The sequence below is a fragment of the Anolis sagrei genome, chromosome 2, assembly GCF_037176765.1.
Source record: "Anolis sagrei isolate rAnoSag1 chromosome 2, rAnoSag1.mat, whole genome shotgun sequence".
NCBI lineage: Eukaryota > Metazoa > Chordata > Lepidosauria > Squamata > Dactyloidae > Anolis > Anolis sagrei.
The window spans coordinates 278,880,600-278,903,075 of record NC_090022.1 but is presented as its reverse complement, the minus strand read 5'-3'; the positions used below and the strand labels follow the sequence as shown (position 1 = coordinate 278,903,075).

The 22,476-nt window shown below is 38.3% G+C and overlaps 1 protein-coding gene across 1 annotated transcript in view; it reads left to right on the top strand.

Moving 5' to 3' along the window:
- WDR70 (WD repeat domain 70) overlaps nt 1–22,476 on the top strand; it is a 130,287-nt gene that overhangs the window by 32,410 nt on the left and 75,401 nt on the right. Inside the window, exons 8-9 of the mRNA XM_060761407.2 lie at nt 3,512–3,665; nt 5,229–5,305. Of these exons, the coding sequence (XP_060617390.2) occupies nt 3,512–3,665; nt 5,229–5,305 (231 nt within the window). The remainder of the gene's footprint in view (nt 1–3,511; nt 3,666–5,228; nt 5,306–22,476) is intronic.

The window sequence follows — 22,476 nt, the reverse complement described above, 5'->3', positions numbered from 1 at the left end:
ACTGGAGGAGGGCCAATGTGGTCCCAATCTTCAAGAAGGGAAAAAAGGACGACCCAAACAACTACCGTCCGGTCAGCCTCACGTCGATACCGGGCAAGATTCTGGAAAAGATTGTTAAGGAAGCGGTCTGCAAACACTTAGAAACAAATGCAGTCATCGCTAATAGTCAACATGGATTTATCAAAAACAAGTCATACCAGACTAATCTGATCTCTTTCTTCGATAGAGCTACAAGCTGGGTAGATGCGGGGAATGCCGTGGATGTAGCGTACCTGGATTTCAGTAAGGCCTTTGACAAGGTCCCCCATGACCTTCTGGCAAGGAAACTAGTCCAATGTGGGCTAGGCAAAACTACGGTGAGGTGGATCTGTAATTGGTTAAGTGGACGAACACAGAGAGTGCTCACTAATGCTTCCTCTTCATCTTGGAAAGAAGTGACGAGCGGAGTGCCGCAGGGTTCCGTCCTGGGCCTGGTCCTGTTCAACATCTTTATTAATGACTTAGATGAAGGGCTAGAAGGCATGATCATCAAGTTTGCAGACGACACCAAATTGGGAGGGACAGCCAATAGTCCAGAGGACAGGAGCAGAATTCAAAACGATCTTGACAGATTAGAGAGATGGGCCAAAACTAACAAAATGAAGTTCAATTGTGACAAATGCAAGATACTCCACTTTGGCAGAAAAAATGAAATGCAAAGATACAGAATGGGGGATGCCTGGCTCGAGAGCAGTACGTGTGAAAAAGATCTTGGAGTCCTCGTGGACAACAAGTTAAACATGAGCCAACAATGTGATGTGGCGGCAAAAAAAGCCAATGGGATTTTGGCCTGCATCAATAGGAGCATAGTGTCTAGATCTAAGGAAGTAATGCTACCCCTCTATTCTGCTTTGGTTAGACCACACCTGGAATATTGTGTCCAATTCTGGGCACCACAATTCAAGAGAGATATTGACAAGCTGGAATGTGTCCAGAGGAGGGCGACTAAAATGATCAAGGGTCTGGAGAACAAGCCCTATGAAGAGCGGCTTAGGGAACTGGGCATGTTTAGCCTGAAGAAGAGAAGGCTGAGAGGAGATATGATAGCCATGTATAAATATGTGAGAGGAAGCCACAGGGAGGAGGGAGCAAGCTTGTTTTCTGCTTCCTTGGAGACTAGGACGCGGAACAATGGCTTCAAACTACAAGAGAGGAGATTCCATCTGAACATTAGGAAGAACTTCCTGACTGTGAGAGCCGTTCAGCAGTGGAACTCTCTGCCCCGGAGTGTGGTGGAGGCTCCTTCTTTGGAAGCTTTTAAGCAGAGGCTGGATGGCCATTTGTCAGGGGTGATTTGAATGCAATATTCCTGCTTCTTGGCAGGGGGTTGGACTGGATGGCCCTTGAGGTCTCTTCCAACTCTTTGATTCTATGATTCTATGATTCTATGATTCATGTCTTACTTGCACTAGCTCAGGCACGGCTACTTGCCTAGGCTCTTTCTGAAATTCCAGCAATGAAAGAAAAAGGGGAACTGGTTTTATTTTATATGTGTTGTGCTGATAATTTTATGCTTATGTTTTGCTTACTCTGTATGCTGTGTGTTTTTGTGATTGGAAATCACACTAAGTACCCTAAGGGAGATAGAGCGGTATACAAAGTTTTATTATATTATATTATTATTAACTGTATAGTTTTTAGGGAAAGAACAGTTTGGTTACTTTGTAGAAATGGTGCACTTTCTGAAAACAAAAGCACCAAAATTATTTTCCATTTGCCAAAAACATGATGATGATGATAAATAAACTTTAATTGTACCCCACTACCATCTCCCCGAAGGGACTCGGGGCAGCTAACAAAAGACAGCGAAGTGCCGCATATAGACAATACACAAATCTAAAACAATAAAATCAGAGTGACATGTTTGCAGTCTTAGTGCTTAATATAAGATGGAAATGTGTTTTTTCATTTAAAATAGTAAGAGTAAAACTTACAATGCACTGTAATATAGCTAAAATTAATTTAGACTTGGTTCTGGGTTTTATTCTTTTATTTAATTCTGCAAAACTAAAAATAATTGTTTAAGCATAAATGTTTTATTTAATATATGTAGCTTTTTAAAGGAAGAATGTGGTCCAGATAAATTATATCTCTTTCTTTTGAAGTCCCATCACTCACTCACTCACTCAGTCTCACTGCCCCTCGCCTCCACCTCATTTATATTTGGCCGCAACAGCAACAGCAGAATTGAGATGGCTGCATTTGATTCGTGTTTCTGCGTCAGAAAAGTTCTCTAAGAGTAGTTGATGTTGTAAATGTTCTCTCTCATTCTTGGCCCAATGTTGACTTTTGTATTTTGGCAGTCTTGATTTTGCACACTCGTCACTATCTCTCCTGAAATTTCCCATGTCCCCTGGCACAAGAATAATAATAACGGGAAAACCTTGCATTTAGAAGTTCAAAAGTGCCAATTTGGGATCCTATTTGAACATTTGTTTTGTTGATGAGATTGAGAATTATATTTTGACCTGCTTTTACTTTCCCTTGTGCAGTCCCTTTACTTTTATCACTGTATCCATGACAAATATACCAGTTTGACTCTCCTATTCCCTAGTATTCACATAATCTATCTCCAGCAATTTCAGTATTATGAGAATCCTATCATCAAATAACGAGAGAATTTCAGAGGACGGAAATGATCTCCAGTGTCTCAGGACATAAATACAGTATTTTAAGATACAAGATATTTCTTGCAGAATGAATAATTTACAGTGTTTCTCCTTGCACATATTTATTTCAGAGGGAATGCAGTCTCGTTCAGGATAGGTTGTAATCCAAACCCCAGTTTAGATTTCTTTTTGGCCAACATAAATGTTACCTTGTTTGAGCTGAGCCTAAATTCATTCACTCATATCAATTCCTTCACTATATTCAGTCTCTTTAGCATCATTTCTGAAAGAATACAGGTTCGAGTAGAATCAAGCAATTCGATCTGCAAAGTTGTAAGCAAGTTCTCCACAGTGGGCTGTTGAGTGATTTGCATTTTACTTTATTGGGACTGTGTGTAAAAGACTCCTGACCACTTCTTTTAAAAAATATTGTCTCTGGGCTAGCAAGAATATTTTATACCCTTTTCCCCTTTCATATTGACTCTTGGATTATCACCCCAAGCTTCCATGTGTCCAGATAGCTCAAAAATGCATAAAATTTGCCTGAATCAAATTATATTGTGCACAGATATTAATAGTATTTAAGTAACAATCTGTTTTGTGCAATGTATCACAGATAAAGTAACAATAATTACATATATTGCTGTTAATTAGCATGATTAATGTACCTTGTAAGTATATTTTGCCATTTATTTATATAATTTTTTCGATGCTATATTTTTTAAAAGGAAATCTTTCTTTTCTGCTAAGCAAGTAGTGATAAATGTTAATGTATTTTCTATTTTTTTAAAAAAAAAATACTGTAGTACCTGACCTTTAAACAATTGTATTATTGACAATCATACTCCCTATTTGTTTTTCAGTCACCAGATAAAGTCTCTGCAATACAGCAGTACAGGAGATGTCATTCTTGTTGTTGCGGGTAATGCACAAGCTAAAGTTCTTGACAGAGATGGCTTTCCTGTAATGGAGTGTGTTAAAGGAGACCAGTATATTGTAGACATGGCTAACACCAAGGTAAGTCAAGAAATGTCTCACTTGAGTAATGTCTTCATGAGCCATTTTCCTGTTTTCACTGAAAGCCGAGGAAAGACAAACTAGATGCCAATTGCTGGTTCTAGTGGTATGGGCAACCCTAGGGACCCACTCAGAACACATCATTGTTTGCCTTACAGTGGATGTATAAATTAGAGCTTCCCTTTTTCTTTCTCTTTGTTGCTCCCAGGGGTGTGAAAGGGGTTTCTTCACATGTCACAAAGGAGAAGTCATCCTCTTCTCGATGTTTTGTTAGTGATGGAAAGAAGAGAAGCTTATAAAGAAAATGTTCCAAAATTTGTAGTCAGTCAGAATAATGATATAGAAAGTAGTCATGGGCCTGGTTACCATCTCACCCATTTAATTCGTGTTTTTTTACCATTTTGTTTATTTGGAATGCACAAAATGGTACACCCCCCTCTGTCACGGAAATATCAGTGAAACGAAAGTGGAAACAGTAACTGTTTGGTTAACTGATTTTCGGCGTTTGGTGCAATCGGCTGTAGGCCCTGGCAGGCCCTCTTACTTGGCGCTCAGCGTGCTCAGACGTAGGCCCTGGCAGGACCTACAGCCAAGTGTCAAGAGCCTCTTATTTGGTGATTGGCGGTTGGCGCACTTGGCTGTAGGCCCTGGCACTTTGCCGCCAATGGGCCAAAAATATTAATTTTTTTGGACCTTGGACAAAAATGCTAATTTGGAAATGCACCCGTTCTGGAGAGAGGTGCTCGAAAACTGAAATGGGGTCTTACGAATGAAACCAACCGGAACAGATAGTGATTCTGTACAAATGCTCAAGACTTTTAGACAGGAGTGATAGCATTATGGTATTATTTTACTGTGATGCTAAAACAAAGTAGATATATAGAGAGAGTATTTTTCTTTAGATAATATTTGTTTTTATGATTGTAGAACAGCATTGATTTCCGTTTACAATGAAGGGAGGAGAGCAGAGATAAAAAAAGAAGATGTAATAAGGAGTAGAAAAAGTTGAGAACCCTTAAGTGTAAATATTTGGATGTCATATTCTAGGTTTGAATGTCCTACAAGATACTTTCATTAAAAAGTTTATAGATGAGAAATATACAGCTTTATATAAAAGTAATGGTTCATGATATGTGTGGACAGAAAAAAGTCTAGAAAGGAAGTACAGGATTTCTTGTTTTTGCTTTCCATTGCAATTTCCCCCCATCCGTCATCCAGTAGCAAATAATCTGGAACAACTAGGTTCTTGTGGGTTTTTTTGGGCTATAGAGCCATGTTCTAGAGGCATTTCTCCTGATGTTTCGCCAGCATCTATGGCAAGCATCCTCAGAGGTAGTGAGGACCTCACTACCTCTGAGGATGCTTGCCATAGATGCAGGCGAAACGTCAGGAGAAATGCCTCTAGAACATGGCTCTATAGCCCGAAAAAACCCACAAGAACCTAGTGATTCCAGCCATGAAAGCCTTCGACAATACATTAATCTGGAACAAGTTACTTTTTTGCTTTCTACTTATCAGTAAGAAAGGTGTAATAAAGTCTTATGAATCTGTTCTTTTTCTTAGGGACACACAGCAATGCTCAATTCAGGTTGCTGGCATCCCAAAATAAAGGAGGAGTTCTTGACATGCTCCAATGATGGGTGAGTGTTTTTGCAAGACTTCTGCAGTATTTATCAGGAAGCTTTTAATTTTGAATTACAGTAGAGTCTTGCTTATCTAACCTTCACTTATCAAGCATTCTGTATTGTCCAAAACAGTCTGCCTCCTGCCCAGATACACAGGTGAGGGAAGTCGAGTGTATATTTACTTGTGGAAGAAAGAAACAACCCTTGTCTGTTTTGGTGCTAAATTCATAAATACAGTAATTACTACATAATGTTACAGTGTATTGAACTTCTTTTTCTGTTGATTTGTTGTAAAACACTATGTTTTGGTGCTTAATTTGTAAAACCATAACATTTATTAGGCTTTTCCTTAATCCCTCTTTATTATCCAACATTTTTCCTTATCCAATGTTCTGCTGACCCGTTTATGTTGGATAAGCGAGACTCTACTATACTCCTATTCATTTGCTTTATGAAATTTAGTATAGAATTATATAGAACTGATATCCAGATACAACTGGCAGTACGCGCAATAGTCATTTCTTAACTTGGAAAGCTTAGTCAGACATAACCGCCAACTACAACTTTGAGGTTTCATCTGACATATTCAGCTTAACCATAGTTTATAGCTACTTATCTACTTTTGTTTTCTCTTCTTATGATATAGCAGTTTCTGTAAGCAGAGCAACAGCTGTAGTTACAGTTTATCATGTCAAAATTACACCAAATCATAGTTTGAAAACTGGTTTCTGTTTCTGGTATGTCCTGAGCTGGAGAGAAATTAGAAAAAAAGTTTTAACAGTTTTATTGTATAGATTGTTCTATTTCAGAACACGTGTGTTTCAGTGTACATCTTTAAAAAAAATGAATTTATGCTTTAAAGAATACAGAAGTAATTCAAAATAAATAACATATATGCATTCCAGATATCCTTATTTCTCCTGTTGTAAGTGTTAACAATTCTGTTAAAACTAATACAAGTAGTGATTTCATTCAATTTATGATTCTGTTCCCAAAGACATTGAATTGCCTTACTTAATATGAAAAGTATTTGAAACTATGCACTGTTAGGTTGTATCTTTTACATGTTCACATGCCAAAAGTCGGGACTTAAGATGCAGCAGTCAAGTACCACACCAGACCTTTTATCGATTAACAAGAGTCATTTGTCAGTATGACAATTGGAGTGAAAACACGCATACTTGGAAATTAGCTATACTCTACAGAGGGATCTGCCCAAGCACAGTTGGAAAAGGGATATTTTCACTTATTCTTTGGTGTGCTTATTTTTTACTCTCTTCTAAACTGTATTTTTAAAATTTATTTATTTGGCTTTTAAACTATCAATAAAGCAGCATTTTCTGAGCAGTGTGAAATATGCATATACACTCCAGCAACAAGGAATGATGTCATGGGAACAATATAAAAATGGGACCAACAAATTTAATGGAATGATGATAATGCACATTTGTTGTGAAATGTCTGAATTGATCATGCAATGTATAACATACATTTGGTCCCATATCATTGTTACTTATAATATGAGGGACTAGTAGGGTTCCTCCTGCCCATCCATCAGTAACCAGCATCACAGTTGTGCCCTCTCACTACAGCTGTTACTTTACTGGAAGTTCTCAAGGGATCAACAGCTAATGGTTTAGGTACTGGCACTGATCTAGGAGCCACCACACTGAGTAACAGCGTCCCAGTCACATACCATCTGTATGTAGTGAAGTTATATGATAGCCTTTGTGATATGTGTGTGGATGCACAGTTCATGTGCTAGGTCCCTACACAATCTTGTATTTGATTGCTTGCATACAAAAATATAAACCTTTTTAAATTAGATAACTGATAATAATCTCCTTTGCAAATGAAAATTGACAAAATGAAAATTGGACAAAATGAAAATTGGACAAAACCATCGTGTTAAATACACCTGTTTATAGAGGGACTTGGAATTCACAGTGAGAAAATGCACCTGTTTCCAGTGCAGTATGTTTTCAGAATTGCAGCCATATATGGGATAAATGTCTGCAATTGGTGTATTACTTTGTAATAAACTTCTGACTGCTCCAATGAATTAAGCTACCAGTTGCTGTAGGCTACATTTCAAAGAACAAACTAGCTGCAAATGGAAGCCTTTACTTTTATCTGTGTTTGGTTTTTTTCCCCAGGCATTGAATGTTTGCCTTTGTGTTTGTATATGCTGGAATCCGCCCTGATACCCCTTGAGAGATAGGGGAGATATTATTATTAATATAGTAGGACCACCTTTGAGCATTCCTTGTCTAAGAACACCCTATTAAATTCATGGGATCGTCTTAAGTTCAGTAGGTAACTTATACACACAATCACACAAGTTAAATACTAGTAGTTCCTTCAGTGCACATCAGCCTTAAAGAATTATCAACCCCAGAAGCCCTTCTAGAAGATGATGCATTGATTATGGTTTGTAAGTAATTTGTCTTCCTAATTCATCCCCTTGTATTTTGTTCATTATGAATGAATCCAAGTGATGTCTTGGATATTGTAACAACAGCAGCAGATGGGCCATAGTTCCATCAACAGTATATCTTCTTCTTGCACAGTGAAAAATTAACCTTCTTGCGCATTGCTGGTAGTGTACTGCATTTATATCTCTCTCTTTCCTTTACCTCCACTCTGTTAAACTTGGTGCCTTCCAGATGTGTTGGACAGAGCTTCATTTGACCATGTTGGCTGGGAAGATAGGGTTTGTAAGTCAAATACATCTGGTAGGCTGCTCAGACTCTTAAGTAGGAACATACCATTGTAGAGCTGACTATTTTAGCACCAGCTGTTGCAAGATGGTGATGTTATGTGGATTGATAGGATCAAGGCTTCTTTTTAAAACTGAGATTTAAATATGTCAAAAGTATTCACTTTTATTTTATAAATATTTGATTCATTAATTCTTCTTCCGTTTTATATTCCCATTGTATGGATTTTTTTTTACCCATGACGAGTTTACAACGAATGCTGTTTCAAGTGCTGGCTACTGGGTGGTGCTCAAGCATTGTGAAAAAGCAACCACATTTCCCAGAGAATTAGTTTCAACTCTGCAAAGGTTTCTGGTTTCCATCAGCCTCAAGAATAGAAATCCCAAGGTTGTTCCCAAAGTCTCTATTTTTCTTGGCAGTCTGTTTTCTGAGTGGCTAATGGAAACAAATGCCTACTTACAGTGTTCCTTCGGTTAATGCATTTACTGCTTCAGCAAATTAGGCTTCAATATTATTACTGTAGTCCGTAATCTATGGGACATGACTTTTGTTCTGAAAGACACAATCCATTTCCCTTGTTTTCAAAAGCATAACTATAATTAAAATGTTTTTAAAAGGGAAACATAAGATAAATGGGAAATTAGTAATATTTAGCTAATATATTTTAAATGTCTCTTTAAATGCCAAAGGTAACCTTGAAGAATGCAGATGTGGGGTTTGTGTGTGAAGAAAAGCGGGAAGTGTATTATAAAGATTGGTAGCAACAGAAAGATTTGGAAGAACACAAGAGACACAAATTGAGCATGTGTAGTGCTTACAGGATATTGACTAAACATAGAGGAATGGAAAAAATCTTCATTATAGTTTGTTTTTGTACACAAAGTATATGTTAGAACAGAACAACCTCTGGTGGCTGAGAGATGAAAGTAGTAATACCAGTCATATTTATCAATTTCCACTAAATCTTATAATTCCAACAGCCAATCGTCTTTAGTAGGCAATAACTCATTCTGTCATTCCTGAGTATGCTGTTGTCATATGTTACAGTATTCTGATATGAGTCCTTTCTATGCGATCATCCATTAATCCCTAAAGGCATTCAGGTTTAATTGAGTATTAATTTTTAATACTTCCTGTATCAAACTATTTTTTTTTTTAGTATTTTTATTGGTTCACAATTTCCAACATATATTTGACATTCCCTTAGGGAGTTTCTCTAGTGTCATGTATCAATTATACATCATTTTATATAAAAACACTCCTTAAGATCATAACACAAAGCAAATTTCAAACTCTTCCTACATCATCTCCCAGTGTACCATTTGTATATTATATCCATGCTTCTATTGCAATGGATAGCTGTATTTGTTTTGTTCTTAACTAATAAAATCTTTATTTAAAAAATCATAAACCATTTTTATTTAGGGTTTGATTTTGGTTAATAATAATAATAATAATAATAATAGCACTTTATTTATATTCTGCTTTTCTCTCCATGGGGTCTCAGAGATGATTACAGCATATAAACAGACACAGGCAACCATTCAGTGTCTTGTTACAATGAAATACAATGAAACACAAATACAGAGACAAAGGCAAGGGCTTCTCCTTTCATTTCCAGCTCTGGAGGCGGTGCTCATTTCCAAGCCAAGAAGCCTACGTTGTCTGTAGACACATCCTGGTTGTGTAGCCGCCATGACTGCATGGAGCATCTTTTTGCCTTCCCGCTATTCACATTTATATGTTTTTGAACTGCTAGGTTGGCAAGACCTAGGGCTAACAGCAGGAACACATCCACAGATTCAAACTGCCAACCTTCAGGTCAGCAGTTTAGCAGTACAAGGGTTTAACCCATTGTGCCACCACCACCCCAAATCATGTGTGGGAACTCATCACCATAATATCTGACCGATGTTATATACAGTAGAGTCTTGCTTATCTGACATAAATGGGCCGGCGGAATATCGGATAAATGAAAATGTCAGATAATACAGAGTCTCCTAGAATACTAACAACAGGGACTCAAAGGGTTAAGATAAGGCAACACTATGAGTTTTCTTGGCAAGATTTCTTCAGAGGGCCTTTGCCTTCCTTCCCAGTTTTTCTCATTGACACCTAGTCAAAATTATATATAATGAAGCAAGTTACAAATGAATACACAGAAGCCAGTTGTTTTATTAAATTGAAAAATTTCACAGATCCTTACTATTCTCATTGGAAAAGGGCTGTCTGCCACTGTTTTATTAAGCAGAACTGCATTTCCAGTAGATTTTTTTTTATTAAACACTGATTCTGAAAATTATTATCAGAAGCAATTTGGCCTAGCTTTTACTTTTTTTACAAGGCTGAAATCTTCTGAGGAGAAAATACCAACAAAGGGATAAGGCTGTCTCATCCTGAAAAGTGTGAAATTTCCCAAACATTGTGTCTTATCACGAGGATCAGTAATGAATGCTTGTTTCTAGGGAACTCAAAAACATTTTTAAGCGTTGTTATTTGAAACACAGTAATCACCAGAAAATAATTTATAGGATTCCAAACGCATTGTGCTTTCATGTAAAAACAAAATGCGAATATGAAATGAATCGTCAAGGGCCTTTGGAGTTTCTCTGGCTTTTTTCTTGCCACACATGTGATGACTGTTCCTGTGAACAAGCAAGATGGAGCTGAGTGATATTAAATTCCTGATCAGCAGGTGTTCTATGTCCCTAGCCTCTTCCTTGTCTCCCCCACCCCCCTTTTCAGAAATAGAAATGCAGCCAAGCTTGAAATGCAACAGACTTGAGTTTTGAGATTTGTCATTAGAGCCAGTAGTGTGGCTTATTTTGCATCTGGTTTATGGTAAACGATTCTTTTATTGGATCTGCCTCTTTCCATTTCTTAGTTATCCACATTAGTTCTTGGATTAGTTTGTGGATGAAATCAAACTTTCAAAACTCCTCCAGGTGCCATCCTAGTAATTCTTTGGAAGGTATCTTTCTTTTTTTTACTGGACAATGTCAATTTAGGTGATATCAATTTGTTATTTGCCTTGTTTTGTAGGTTTGTTCTTAAGTTGAATTTGTATATAAGTCAGAAGAGATACATTTTTTAAGTATCACGCCAGCCAATTTTTTAAAAAAGGTTTTCAATAGCATAGGAAGGGTTAACATTTTTGTAATTAAAGCCCTGGCAAACTGTGCAAAATGAATATGCGAATCCTACCTCCTCCAAGGTGATCTGAACCACCTAAACTGGATTCTACAGTCCAATGGATACTCCACCACAGACATCAGAAGAGCTAAGGCCAAAAACAAGCCATGAGAGTAAAGACAAAGATCCACCCAGAGGAAAAGTATTTTTTACGATACTTCAAGGGAACCACTGACCACATAGGGAAGCTCAAAAGAAACACAACATACAAACGATCTACAGACCCACCAAGGAAATCCAACACATGCTACGTTCAGCAAAGGACAAGAGGGAGGAGTCTTATCTTATACCATGCAGCTGTGGACAAGTCTACATAGGGACCACCAAATGCAGCATTGCCCAAATACGAATTAAGGAACATGAAAGGCACTGCAGACTATTTCTTCTAATGCTGAAGCCATAGAAGCCATAGCAGAGCACCTGATGAACCAAGCTGGACACAGCATATTTTTGAGAACACAGAAATGCTGGACCACTCTAGCAACCACCATGTCAGACATAGAGAAGCCAGTGAAATCTACAAGCATGTGCACAATTTCAACAGAAAGGAGGAAACCATGAAATTGAACAAAATCTGGCTACCAGTATATTAAAAACTCTAAAATCAGGACAGTAAGCAAAGAACAACAGCCAAAAAGCAGGGGAATTCCAGATAAGAATCAATCAGGGTCACCTAATACCTCCCAACAAAGGATTCCCCCAGGCGGCAACCAGCCAGGCTTTGAAGCTGCAAGGCCATTAAATGCTAATCAGGGTGGCCATTTGTGACATTCACACCTCCCTCAAGCAGGCACCCTGGGCATTTTTCTCCCATCCTGGATATTTAAACCACACTTGCCTAATTTCCAACAGATCCCTCAACCTCTGAGGATGCCTACCATAGATGTGGGTGAAACATCAGGAGAGAATGTTTCTGGAGCATGACCATACAGCCCGGAAAACTCACAGCAACCCAGTGATTCCAGCCATGAAAGCCTTCGACAACCCATCCTTGTAATGTTTGATTTATTGTCTGTGTTCATTTCATCTCATTTTCTATTTGTGTAACAGTTGGATTTTGAAAATGTTGGCTTGTCGTGGAAACAAAGATTGGTGATAAAGCTTCAGTGGAGACACCTGTTTCCTTACGATAATGCTTACAGGCATGAATTTCCCTTTCAAGGGATAGATTGCCTCTCACTTTCTGTTCTCTCAAACCCCGTTTGTAACTAGAAATCATATGTAAGTCGGATACATAGGGACCACCAAACGCAGCGCCCAGACACGAATCAAGGAACATGAAAGGCACTGCAGACTACTTCAACCAGAGAAGTCAGCCATAGCAGAGCACCTGATGAACCAGCCTGGACACAGCATATTATTTGAGAACACAGAAATGCTGGACCACACCAACAACCACCATATCAGACTACACAGAGAAGCCATTGAAATCCACAAGCATGTGGACAATTTCAACAGAAAAGAAGGGACCATGAAAATGAACAAAATCTGGCTAATAGTATTAAAAAACTCTAAAATTATAACAGCAAAACAACAGAGAGGAAACAACCAGGCACAGATTAACACCTCCCAGCAAGAGATTTTCCCAGGCTCAGGCAGGGCTTCAAATGCTAATGAAGGTGATCAGCTGAAACATTCACACCTAACTGCAGCAGGGAAGAGCTCCTTGCCCCACCCCAGCCATTCCACAGATATATAAACCCATTGTCCTAATTCCAACAGACCTCACTACCTCTGAGGATGCTTGCCATAGATGCAGGCGAAACGTCAGGAGAAATGCCTCTAGAACATGGCCCTATAGCCCGAAAAAAACCCACAAGAACCTAGTGATTCCAGCCATGAAAGCCTTCGACAATACATTGTAAGTCGGATGTTTGTAACTGCGTAGAATAAGAATTCTGAAAATTTCAGAGTAATGTTGATCCATTATACTATGTATATGGTTTCTTCAACCATGGCTATGGTGCACAAAAGCTAAGGATGACAGTTATTAGTCTGAACACCTCCTGCGTCATTTCAGTGTTGTACAAACATGTTGTGCTTTGCACACAGCTAATGCTGGCCAGGCTGAACAGCTGGAGTAGTGGGAAAGTCACGCCAAGGCCAATACCAGACTTTGAATAAACACCACATAGCGCTATGGTTTTGCTTAGATACAGCATTCATCTTTCTCATTTGAAGACTGCCTGATTGGAGAACATATGTATTTCTGTGTTGCTACTCTAGGTTTTGCCTTCGGTTGGACAAACTCTTTGATTTAATGGCTACACTTTAAGCCGTTTCCTTCTTTCCTGGTTTATTCTTTCTCAGAAGTCATCATCACACTGTAAGGAATTTGCTAAACCAGAGTCTGTGGAATATATTTAAGTCTGCAGTCCTAAGTAGTGACTAAGTGCAATTGAGCTCATGGAATTTACTTGTAAAGAAAACATGCTTGGAGCAAGTTACATAACTTATTTAGGTTTTAAAGACCAGCTTGCTCAATACAAAATTATTTGTCTATGAAATTGTTATTTCACTGTTCTTGTAAAGACAAATGGGCAGCACACAGAGCTCATCACCCCACTTTTATATTCACAGCAACCCTATAAGATTAGGTTGAGTGGTTGGCCCAAGATCCTCCAAGAAATTCTGTGTCTGAGATCAGATTTAAAAGTGGATTTCTACATTTTAGTATGAGCCTTGAATTATTGTGTGACATCATGGCAACCGGACTCTCTTAAGTTCCTAGCTTGATTTGAAACTGAGCAAATGGGAGGTTTTACATTGATACACTCATGAAAAGTGTTCCTGTACATATACTTATCAAATACTTTGCAAGAAATAAGATGGACATGGGGAAACAGACATTGTATCACAGTGGGGTAATTCTAAATTGATGGAAATAGCAGAATCTTAAATACTCTTGATGCTTGAGTTCATCTTTATTAAATATTTCTTCATGAATTTTGTCTTGCAGTATGTTCTGAAGATAAGGGACTGTGGGGGTTTTTTCGTTTGTTTTTTGGTCATGTCAGGAGTGACTTGAGAAACTGCAAGTCACTTCTGGTGTGAGAGAATTGGCAGTCTGCAAGGACGTTGCCCAGGGGACGCCCAGATGTTTTGATGTTTTACCACCCTTGTGGAAGGCTTCTCTTGTGTCCCCACATAGAGAGCTGGAGTTGATAGAGGGAGCACATCCGCACTCTCTCCAGATTCGAACCTGTGACCTGTTGGTCTTCAGTCCTGCCGGCACATGGGTTTAACCCACTGCGCCATTGGGGGCTCCTAGGGACTGTGGTGGTGCGGGTTAGACCGCTAAGCTGCAGAACTTGCTGATCAGAAGGTTGGCGGTTTGAATCTGCGAATGGGGTGAGTTCCAGCTTCTGCCAACCTAGCAGTTCGAAAACATGCAAATGTGAGTAGATCAATAGATACTGCTTTGGCAGGAAGGTAACGGTGCTCCATGCAGTCATGCCGGCCACATGACCTAGGAGGCATCTATGGACAATACCGGCTCTTTGGCTTAAAAATGGAGATGAGCACCACCCCTCAGAGTCAGTCGTGATTATACTTAATGTCAAGGGGATATCTTTAACTTTATATTCTGAAGACCAGTGCCCATCTCAGCAGTTTTCCAATTCTGGAAAATTGATTCCTAGTTTTTTGAGCAAGAGACAGATGTAAGCATAGTGAAAAGGATAGAATTAGTGATATAATTACCAAAAAGAGAGAGGGCTGGCAAGGGATTGGGGATAGTTTACTTTTTGCTTGGTTACAACATTACATAGAGAGAGTAGTGAGGGCATTTTCATTTTCAGAACCCAGATCTTATTGTTTCCAAGTAATTTTCTGTATATGTTTTTGCTTATTATCACCATAAGATCTAGAAATTCTTTGCAAAGAAAACACATTTGAAAAGAGAAAGAACGCATTTGGCCCCTTCTAGCTCTGTAAGGATACAACAGCACTGTAATGAATAAGTGAGAACCTGGGAAAGTTGTGGGTTCAACTACACTTCCTTGCATACATGAGGACATTTAGAAGCAATGTTCCAATAAAAGAAACACTTTCAAGCTCTGGGTTAACCTAGCTGCAGTGCTGAGTTTGCTACTCTTCAGACTCAGATTCTGTTTGAAATTGAAAACATCTGTTTTACTACTGAATTACTGACTCCCTAGAATCCTGAAGGGTATGGGTCTGATACCTACTTTTGGGAAAGAGAACACGTTAATGTCAGTTAAAGGTTTAGATTCTTTAGCTTTAAAAGTACTCTGATGGTTGCCTTTCAAACATGTTTCATGTACATGTGTACCAACTTGTTTTGCCTGGTGCTGTTTTAGACAATCTTTCCACATGTTAGGCCTGCTAATTTAGGCTTGTATATCTAGATGTTCTTCAATGTTATATAGTTCCTGTAAGGAGTATATTCTTATGGCCTTCTTTTGCCAAAATTACCAGTCTTCTCAGAAAAATTTAAGAATCCAGAAATGATGAATTTATTGTCAGTTCTTGACTGAAGTGGCTGCTTGAAATTAATCTGTTGTACAGAAGTGCCCATAGCCATGAATTTTGAATATGATATTCTGTTACTTTAAAACAGAAGGTCTTTAGATGGAAGCCTCCATATCAAAGAGAAGTGTTTACTGCAAATTACTTTCATATACAATTAAATAGCTACCAGTTTATTCAAAGCTATGTTCAGCTTTGTTGTCCTTAAAGTCTCATAATTCTAGTAGAAGGGAAAGAAGCTGGAACATTTGTGATAATTTTGTGTTTTTATTTTATTATGGCATTGCTTCCTTCAACTACTTCATGTTTAGTAGGTATCTCAGGAGAGGGTGCTAAAAGATTTAAGTGGCCTTTTTGCACCTTAAGATGTATCCTGTTTAAAACTTGAGATTTACAGTATATTATGCTGAATTATGAGACAAAACGGTATGATATGCAGTCCACACTTTACTTCATTTTGTAGTAGTGGAATCTTTGCTGTCAAGACTCTGTATTGAGATGTACATGCACTTGTGTCAGTGTGATTTAGCATCTACTGGCAAATGTTCCACTTTCCCATGGTTGAACTCTTGAGATAAGATGCAGATCTTCTTTTGTCATAAAACTACTAGACCATGTAACATTTGCATCTCTTCTTCTCTTGTGCAAATGAACAGGCACATAAAGTTCATCAAAAGCAGAAGGGGAAAAAATATGAAAGTGCCAAAAACAACCTTGTGTGTGTGTTTTAATGATAGAACCAAACACACTGGTAGCTGAGAATTAAAATGAAGTCTTCAAGTTAAGTGAAAGGTGGATAGTAGTGTCTGAGTATTTTAATGTGAATCGGCTTGTCCTCGGAAAGAGACACCCAATTTCTGAGCATTATGTAATTTATATTCAAGAAGTTAAAGTTCAAGTGTCAGAAGCAGGAATTGGAAGAAAACATCCATTTGTGTTTAGGAGTGGAAATATTAATATGCCACTGAGATCAGAGAAGGATAATATCTAGAATTGTGGCTGTTTCTTTGTGTGCGTTATGCATTTGAAGGAATGCAGTAGATATCTCCAGAAAGTTCTCCTTTTCCATGTATTGTGAGTTTCTGGATGTTTGATGGCTATTAGTTGTGGTTTAATTGTAGACTAGGAGGAAAACTCATCTTCTTTTCCACATGTACACACAGGATGCTTTGGAAGAACACTTTTGCAATACAACAAATGTACCGTAGATACTCAAGTATAAGCCGACCCAAATATAAGCCAAGGAGAAGGATAATATCTAGAATTGTGGCTGTTTCTTTGTGTGCAGTTTGCATTTACAGGAGAAACATATTGACTCGAGTATAAGCCTAGGGTGGGAAATGCAGCAGCTATTGGTACATTTCAAAATAAAAATAGATACCAATAAAATTACATTAGTTGAGGCATCAGTAGGTTAAATGTTTTTGAATATTTACATAAAACTGTAACTTAAGATAAGACTGTCCAACTCTGATTAAATCATTATTCTAACCTCTTTCAATGTAAATGTGCTTATGTATCCTTTCAATAATCACCATAGTTGATTTTAACTATACATTTTGGGGGGAAATGCTGTGCCGTCGCGCCTGGGGGCTATTATCCTCAATAAATCCCCCAGGGGATTGTTTCTTGCCCTCCTATAGGAAACTGGAACTCCCAAAAACCCAAAACACTGTAAAATGCTCAAAATGAGTTTTATTGAATACAAAGTCATTTCTTTAAAGCAATAAGCTGGAAAACTTTAGAGGGTGAAGGAAAACATACTTTACAGTCTCAATTAGTCCTGGGTCCAAGGGGTTTGAAGCTGAGAAGCCTCACCAAGTTTCCTCTTTCCTCAATGGCTGTGAATGCCGGAGCAAACCACAACCCCAGTTCAGATGGCCTATTTTTGAAGATTCAAGATCTTCCTCTGTTGTCAAAAGAACTGGTGTGAAGGCGCTGGGGTCTCCTCAATGTTATCCAGGATGATCTGGACATAAAGCATGAGTCCCCAGGGTAAAAAACCTCATAACTGGTGCTAAGAGGTAACTTAAATCAGGGTCCTTTAGAGTCAGGTCTCTTACTCAAGCCCATATGGCAGGACCTCTCATGGCAGAATGAAGAGAAAGGAAGTTCTCCCCTCTTCAGGAAGAGGTGGAGCCAAACAGTACTGATTGACAGCTACAAGCAACCAACCCATACAACTGTACATAAACATGGTAAAAGGGGCAGGATTAAGCATAATACGACAGTTTAAGTTTTACAAGTAACAGTTCTATACATAGGTGGCGCCACTCGCGCCGTCACAATGCTGTGTGTATATGAATAAGAAAAAGTGGGAAAGACTGGCGCTGAGAGAGGAGGAGAGGAAGGCAAGCTGGATAGCTGTGCGGAAAGGCGAGGGTCCTGACAGAATGATATGGGGCTGAATGAAAGGGGGTGGGGTGGCTTTTTCAACCTAAAAAAGGAGCTGAAAAACTAGGCTTGTACTTGAGTATGTAATTCATAGTGCTTTTATATAAATGGCAGTTATATAAATGGGTGGTTATGATTCACAAAACACTTCTCTTTCTGCTTATTATGAGGATTATTTAACAATTCAATTAATATACAATATATTAAAACTACACATTAAAACAGCAAAAATCCTTTTTAATAAAAAAAAGAAAAAATACATTCAGTATCTTGCTTTTTTCAATTTCTACTGACAACTCTTTGAAATTTGCTATGATTGTTCCACATTTCTTTCCTGAAGGAAACAAGTATATGGTAGCATCATGTTCTGCAAAGTTTATTATTTGTTTGATTGACGACCCACTTAGTTCCCACCAAAGGACTCAAGGTGGCTTATGTCAAGGTTAAAGCAAGATAGAACCAAAATACTGACAATAAAGAAGTTTTTGAAAAAAAATAAATTACCTGCCATGTAATTTAAAACAATATGAAATCATTTAAAATAGAAAAATATAAAATTGTTAACCCCCCCCCCCCCCCAAAAAAAAGCTAAAAGATGCCAGAATTTAAAGTGATTGCTTGGTGTGACTAGAAGTCTCTCTCCCCCCCCCCCCATGCCTCTGATTCCCCATGGAGGGGAAGGTAAATTAAGGACATGGGCCCTCTATAAGAATCCAGGAGCCTCTCAATGAAATTTTCCTTCAGACTCTGAATTTCTAGTATTGCAATAACTTAAAGCTTCACTTGAGGATTTAGACAGCTTAAGCATCCACAGAGGAGTGGCAGGCAAAGTTACTGAAGGAATGCAAGTACAGCAAATATAAGGGTTGTAGGTGTGAAAGATTTTCAATGCTAGATATTTCATTTGTGGGAGTCAAATTCTTATTTGGGGAGTGGCAATGCCCTCATTTTGCCCTCCCATCAATATACCTCAGCAGAGACCCCAGATCCTTGATATGTGTAGTCTGTCAAGTTAACAGAAAGCAATTTTTAACATGTACAAGTCTTCTATTGTAATTTGCTACATGGAGAAGGGTTGGACATGGCTAGGGCAATAAGGGATGAAGGAGAGATGGAGAAGCTAACTGTTTCACATTAATTCCAACTGAAGCTTTCTTCTCATTATCAGTATCACTTGTCAGGAAAGGGCTTTCACTATCATTCCATCCAAAGAGCACATTTGAAGGAAGGAGACACAAGAAATGACCACTTCTATGTTGTGCAGCTCCCTGCCAAAAGAGGTCAAGTTGATGTTCTCTTAATTTTGCCCTTATGCCAACAGGCAAAGAACTTTTTATTTAGGCAGGGTTTAATTGGGTTTATGGTGAAGGCAGTCTATATATATATATATATATATATATATATATATATATATATATATATATATATTACTATTAAAAATTATGCTTTTAATCTGTATTTAAATATTTTATTCATAGGCTAGTTTACTAAGGAGCTGCAGTGGCACAATGGGTTGAACCCTTATGCTGGCTGAACTGCTGACTTGAAAGTCGGTGGTTCGAATCAGCAAGACGTGGTGAGCTCCTCCCACAGGATGGTAAAACATCCGGGCGTCCCCTGGTCACTGTTTTTGCAGACGGCCAATTCGCTCACACCAGAAGTGACTTGCAGTTTCTCAAGTTGCTTCTGACACACAAACTAGTTTACTACTGTTGACTTCTTTGAATGCCACCTGAGCAAAATGTAAATTTAACAAAGAAATACTGCCTAGACTCTGGATCCCTACGTTCTGTGTAAATCCATAAGTGGGAATTTCAAATAATAACAAGCAAAAAATGATAGGACATGTTGAAATAACAGCAAGCAAAAAATAGACTGTAGTTTTTCATGTTGCAAAGTTGGAAGTTTGTTATCCTAGCTTTGCCTTTTTAAAACCCTCTTCTCCTCCTCTTTTCTATTTGCATGTCCCAGAAAACTGATTAAGGTTGCATAGCAAGTGAACTGGCCTGGTGCACAGAGCTGTGAGTAATGGCTCTCACTGTTCTGGCCCTTGTTGAGTGTTGTATGTTTACAAAAGGGTTAGTAAAGCTATTTTTGTCTTTATAAACTATGTCTGTTTATGTTAATTTCTAAGATTTGTCTTGATTCAAATGTTAGCTGCTGGGGTGAAGAAGTCCTTATGGAACAGCTTTGCATTTTGAGATGCTTCAAACTATAAGAAAAGAGGCGTGCAATGTTTTTTTTAAAAACATATTGGAGACAGTCAAACAGGGGAAAAAAAAACCTTTTTCTCAGCATTGCTCCATGAATTGGATTTTTCTAAATACGGTAATATAGAAGAAGGCCCCAGATGGTTAAGAAATGAGTTTGGACTGAATCATGCAGCTTTTACTTGCACTGGCAGGGTCACCATGCCTCTGTGTGTTTTCATTATATTCTGAAAAGCTTTCTTCATGTGGGTTTTGGTTGTGTAATTTTGAGTAGTCACATTTCTAAATGCTACAGTTGATCCCTGCATGATTCTTGTGTGTGGGAGTGGGAGCTAAAGAAGTCTTCCAGTGCTGGTCCTTGGCTGAATGTTTACAGTGCCAAGAATACTTACCATGGATCCTACCATTCCCAGAATAGAAACCCAAGAGGAATAGAAACCCATAAGGAGGATCCAGTGCCCACATTCCCAGATATTCAAGTCTTCTTCAGTGGAAGCATGGCATGTACATACAGATTCCATAAATATGGAGTTGCTGGATTGCTCTGTGGAAGAACTACATGGTATTCTCTTCACAGTTAGTAACTGGAGCACATATCCATAGGGTTAGCGCAGTGCACCTGCCCTGAGAGAAAGGAAGAGAAAGATGTAAAAGAACTGTACATATTATCCATAATGGGTTGTTGTAGGTTTTTTCGGGTTATATGGCCATCTCTCCTGACGTTTCGCCTGCATCTATGGCAAGCATTCTCAGAGGTAGTGAGGTCTCTTGGAACTAGGAAAACCCCATTTTCCTAGTTCCAACAGACCTCACTACCTCTGAGGATGCTTGCCATAGATGCAGACAAAATGTCAGGAGAGAATGCCTCTAGAACATGGCCATATAGCCTGAAAAAACCTACAACAACCCAGTGATTCCGGCCATGAAAGTCTTCGACAATACATTATCCAGAATGGTTTCTATTTTTAAAAAGGGAGCAGCTATTTCTCACTTGAAGTATAGAGGTGTACCAGGCAAAGTCTGATTGCTGGACATTTTGATGGGCAAGCTTTCTATTTGAGCAAATTATGATTGACTAGTAAAAATGGTATACCATATTACTTTGCTCTTCTGGAAAGGTGTCCAAGATTACAGTACACAGAATTGGTGGTAAAAATAAGTGCTCTTATAAATAAGTCAACAGCAGAAGTTATTTATTTATTAATTTATTTATTAATGCACTTGTATACCGCTAATATCTCAGCCTAAATCGGCGACTCATTGCGGTTTACAACATTTAAAAAACAATATTCATGGTGATATGTACTTGCATTAATAAATTATAAAACCTTTTATTGTCTAGGTTCAATAGGTTATTCGTAAGAATGATGGCAAGCATCAGGATAATTGATGGTAATATTCGAGCACCTCTTTCGAACTGTGTATATTCATCATTAACAAGTTAACTATTATGCAAATATGCTAACCTATGGGCATTTCTATGTTAGCCTATATTTTGGTTACCCATTTTGGTGGTCACAGGCATCAACATTTTCTTGGTGTCTCCAAGTTCTCTGCTCCTGATGCATTACTCTTGTTTAAGATGTAGAAAAATAGATAGATAGATTTATGAACTCAGAGGTTTCTGTGATGTAAAGAATTTGCAAATAAATTTGTTAAAAATCAGACAATGTGATTTTCTGGATGTGTTTTCTCATGTTGTCTCTCATAATTGAGGTCTACCTATGATATCAATTACAGGCCTTTCTCGTCTTTTTAAGTGGGAGAACATGTACAATTGGTATCTGACTAAATACTTCTCCCCCCACTGTAACATTTAAAGATCTAGAACGCTGGGGACATAGGTATCAGAAGTAGCTCATTTTCTTATATATGCCTGCCTGAAAGTTGATATCTGTTGACAGGACCTTCCTCTGTGACCCACTGGTGGTGCAAGATACAGAGAGAGGGTTCAGGCTTTTTTGAAATTTGAGGAGTGGTCTTGCAGGAGATAGCCCTTATAGCTTATTCACTTGTAAACAGAGATTTGTATGTATTGTTGTGAATATCAACGATAGGATGGCATGCGACTTTTATGCCTAACACTGATCCCTGTTTGTCTAGACAGATTTTTATGGAAACACACAATTCACAAGAAAGAAGGTTGAAAAATATATACTTGTAACCACGGTTGTGCTGA